Source organism: Bactrocera latifrons, unplaced genomic scaffold (assembly GCF_001853355.1).
Source record: "Bactrocera latifrons isolate USDA-ARS-PBARC rearing strain unplaced genomic scaffold, ASM185335v1 scaffold_2, whole genome shotgun sequence".
Taxonomy (NCBI): Eukaryota; Metazoa; Arthropoda; class Insecta; order Diptera; family Tephritidae; genus Bactrocera; species Bactrocera latifrons.
In genome coordinates this window covers 664,640-668,212 of record NW_017535518.1, presented here as the reverse complement: position 1 = coordinate 668,212, position 3,573 = coordinate 664,640, and the positions used below count along the sequence as shown (strand labels likewise).

Below are 3,573 nucleotides of genomic sequence, written 5' to 3'. Positions count from 1 at the left end.
TAAGAGACCTGTTCGCGCATGTACCGGCTAAATCGACTCAGCTCAACACCCTTTACTTCTGGCTGTCATAAACTTCGTGGTAAATTTGAAGCCGCACTAAAACATAATCAAATTTGACCATAGACTAGATAAAGTTAAAAAAAGAATTATTGAAATATTTAATATTTATATATATTCTCTTTTCTTCTATTTTCGCCAGCCTTTTAACAAGCACAATTTATTAGCCATGACTGTAAGTGAAATTATATTAATACTACAAGGCGTAAACAGTTTACTACGGAAAGTATAAAAGACTGTCACAGAAATGAACTGAGCACAGTATAAACACCGCAACCAAACGTTTTCTCGCAAACTTTCATTTGTAGAAAATTTTGAAAACTAAAAAATCTTGTAAAAGTGAAAGAGTTAAATAAATAGTGACAAAGAGTTAAAAAAGTTAAACAAATAGTGAGTATTATGATGATTCAAAATTGCTATTTACATTAAAACCAAAATATAATTAGCGGGGATATTTAATAAAATTAAAAACCGAATGTGAGTCTAAACCTAAAAGGAAAATTGTAATTCGTGGAATAATTTATAGTAGAGTTTTCGATGTGATTCGGTTAATAACTGATAATCCTATTGCGAAAGTGATCAAATGAAACTGTATCTGCTGACAATATCCCTTTGATGTCGTTGGTATCATCACTGAATCCATAGTCCAAGAGTTTCAGAGGGAAAACTCGAACTCTGCTACACAAACAAAAAGTTCTGAAAATGGCCTACTTTTATCCATTGTTTGAAAGTTACACTCATTACTTCTCAAAATGTCATGTGTACATATATCCCGAATGTGATAGTGACAGCACATCATGAAATTCTCTGCTACCTCAACTGTAGCCCTGAAAACTTGGACCTCTGCATCATAGAGTGTACTCGTGGCGGCTTTTACGCTGTTCACATACCGGCGAGACATATGTGGACGCGAAGCAGTGATTGATTATGAAGCTTGAAGAGGAAGTTCGACACAAGTTTTCCGTAAAGAGCTCTGCGTCAAGCTTAGCTTTAGGTAACTAGATTACTGTGTAGGTAATAGACATACTGCTCCGAAGTGTTGTCATCTTGCGCTTTAGCTCGGGACATATGGACCTCGCATTAGTCGAAGACCGGGTGTGACTTCGAGATTGTTTTGAGTTAGCATAAAACGCAGAAGATCCACTGAACCACTTGCCTTTTGAACCGTTCATCTTGCTGCAATCGTGGAAGTTCTTACTGGACATTGTTGAACGCAAGTCGTCAAAGCTGTAGGTGGAAACATCCAGAAACTTTCTACCCCATTGGCCAGCCTTTGCGAAACTGAAGTTGAAACAGCTCGGCAGGCTCATTTTCGGCGAACCAGGATATGTAGAGGAAACTGACACCAGCAGCCTCAACAAATTTTTGATAAGCACTAGCGCCAGGTTGTCCAAGTAAGATCCCTGTTTCGATCAATCTCCTGGCCTTCAAACTTTCAAACAGTTCTCAAACAATCTGAAAACAAATGGTCGATACTGATACTAAGAAACATTAATGCCCAAAAATATTTCAAACCACGGTGTTGGAAAAGCATTCGTTAACCTTGACCACTAATTTGATAATATTACTGTATAATTTTTCTTCATTTTTATGAAGTTTAGATTAATGAAGAGCGTCTGATACTCAATATCACTACTATATCTTCTTTTACAGCAAAACTAAATTATTTGAACATAAGTTCAGAAGTTTGCAACTAGATATGGACGCGGATACCTTCAGAGCATTCGGTAAAGCTGCTGTGGACTTTATAGCCGATTATTATGAGAATATACGCAATTGGTAAGAAGGAACACTGTATGACCAAAAATCAAAGTAATAATATCGAAAAAACATTTTCTTTTTCGCAGCGATGTTCTACCTTCCGTAGCGCCAGGCTATTTGATCAAACAGCTACCGAAAGAGCTGCCAGAAAATCCACAACAATGGCAGGAAATTCTGCAAGATGTTAATAAACTCATCGTACCCGGCTTAACTCATTGGCAATCACCGAATTTCCATGCATTCTACCCAACTGGCTGCTCGTATCCATCCATTGTCGGAGATATGCTTGCTAACGGCTTTAGTGTGATCGGCTTTAATTGGGTGAGTAGACTTAACATCGAAAGTTGTAAGATATTTCTTCAAAAGTTTTTTTACACAAAAATTGACGCTTATAATACCTTTCAGCTCTGCAGCCCCGCTTGCACCGAGTTGGAAGTAGTTGTTATGGATTGGTTGGCGAAATTCTTCAAATTGCCAACACATTTCCTACACTCGACCAAAGGACCTGGTGGCGGAATTATACAAGGTTCAGCCAGTGAGGCTGTACTAGTCGCTGTGATGGCGGCGCGTGAACAAGCGGTGCGACGCGTGAAGGACGCCCAACCAGAGCTGAGTGAGGGTGAGATACGCGCACGCCTTGTCGGCTACTCCAGCGATCAGAGTAATAGTTGCATAGAAAAGGCGGGCATTTTGGGCACATTGCCGATACGTTTAGTTGCCGTCGATGAGTCTCTGGTATTTAACGGCACACAGTTAGCCAAAGCAGTGAAAGAGGACCTGGCGAAGGGGTTCATACCTGCAGTTTGCATTGCTACAATGGGCGCCACAGGTACTTGCTCGTATGATGACATCGAGTCGCTGGCGACTGTCTGTGAGGAGCATAACATATGGTTGCATGTGGATGCTGCTTACGCGGGCTGCGCATTAGCATTGGATGAGTATGCGCATCTACGGCAAGGAATCGATCGCGTCGATTCGCTGAACTACAATCTACACAAGTCAATGCCTGTACATTTCGACTGCACAGCTATGTGGTTGCGCGACTCACATAAGATTGTCGAAAGTTTCACTGTGGAACGCGTCTACTTGCAACATAAGTACGAAGGTCAAACTGATATACCAGATTTTCGTCATTGGCAAATACCGTTGGGACGTCGCTTTCGTGCACTCAAAGTTTGGGTAGCTTTCCGTACTCTTGGCGCTGAAGGTTTGCGTGAACATATTCGCCTTCGAATACGTCTGGCCGAGCGTTTCGAGCAGTATGTGCTAACCGATTCGCGTTTCGAGCTATTCGCCAAACGTGCCATGGGTCTGGTCTGTTTTAGAGTGAAGGATAGTAATGAGTTATCTACAGAGCTTTTGAAGCGTCTAACAGATCACAAAAAGATCTATATGGTGCAAGCGATATTTCAAGGAAAGACTTTCCTACGTTTTGTCGTTTGTGGTATGGAACCAAAGGAATGTGATATAGACTTTGCTTGGCAAGAAATTGAGTCACAGCTGAGCCAGCTGCTGAGGGAGCGTGAGGTTGCAGAAGTCGCAGTGAATTCGGTGGAAGAAAAGAAAACAGAAGAGAGCTACAAGGAGAGCATCAAAGTACCGCAAGTTCACCGCAAAGAAGACATTGTCGGTATCAGTCAACAACTAAGCTCGGGTCTACACCTAAGCATAGGTGCCGCGGAAAAATGTAAATGAAAATTCAAACATATGAACATATGCTTATATTTATATGCCAATTTGGCTAAACTAGTTTAC

General features: G+C 41.1%; 1 protein-coding gene across 1 annotated transcript; it reads left to right on the top strand.

Moving 5' to 3' along the window:
• Positions 1–333: 333 nt before the first annotated feature.
• LOC108967927 (alpha-methyldopa hypersensitive protein-like) lies at positions 334–3,573 on the top strand. The gene is made up of 4 exons (XM_018931620.1): positions 334–447; positions 1,711–1,836; positions 1,905–2,139; positions 2,224–3,573. The coding sequence occupies exons 2-4, from the start codon at positions 1,757–1,759 to the stop codon at positions 3,511–3,513; spliced, it is 1,605 nt and encodes a 534-aa protein (XP_018787165.1). The 5' UTR covers positions 334–447; positions 1,711–1,756; the 3' UTR covers positions 3,514–3,573.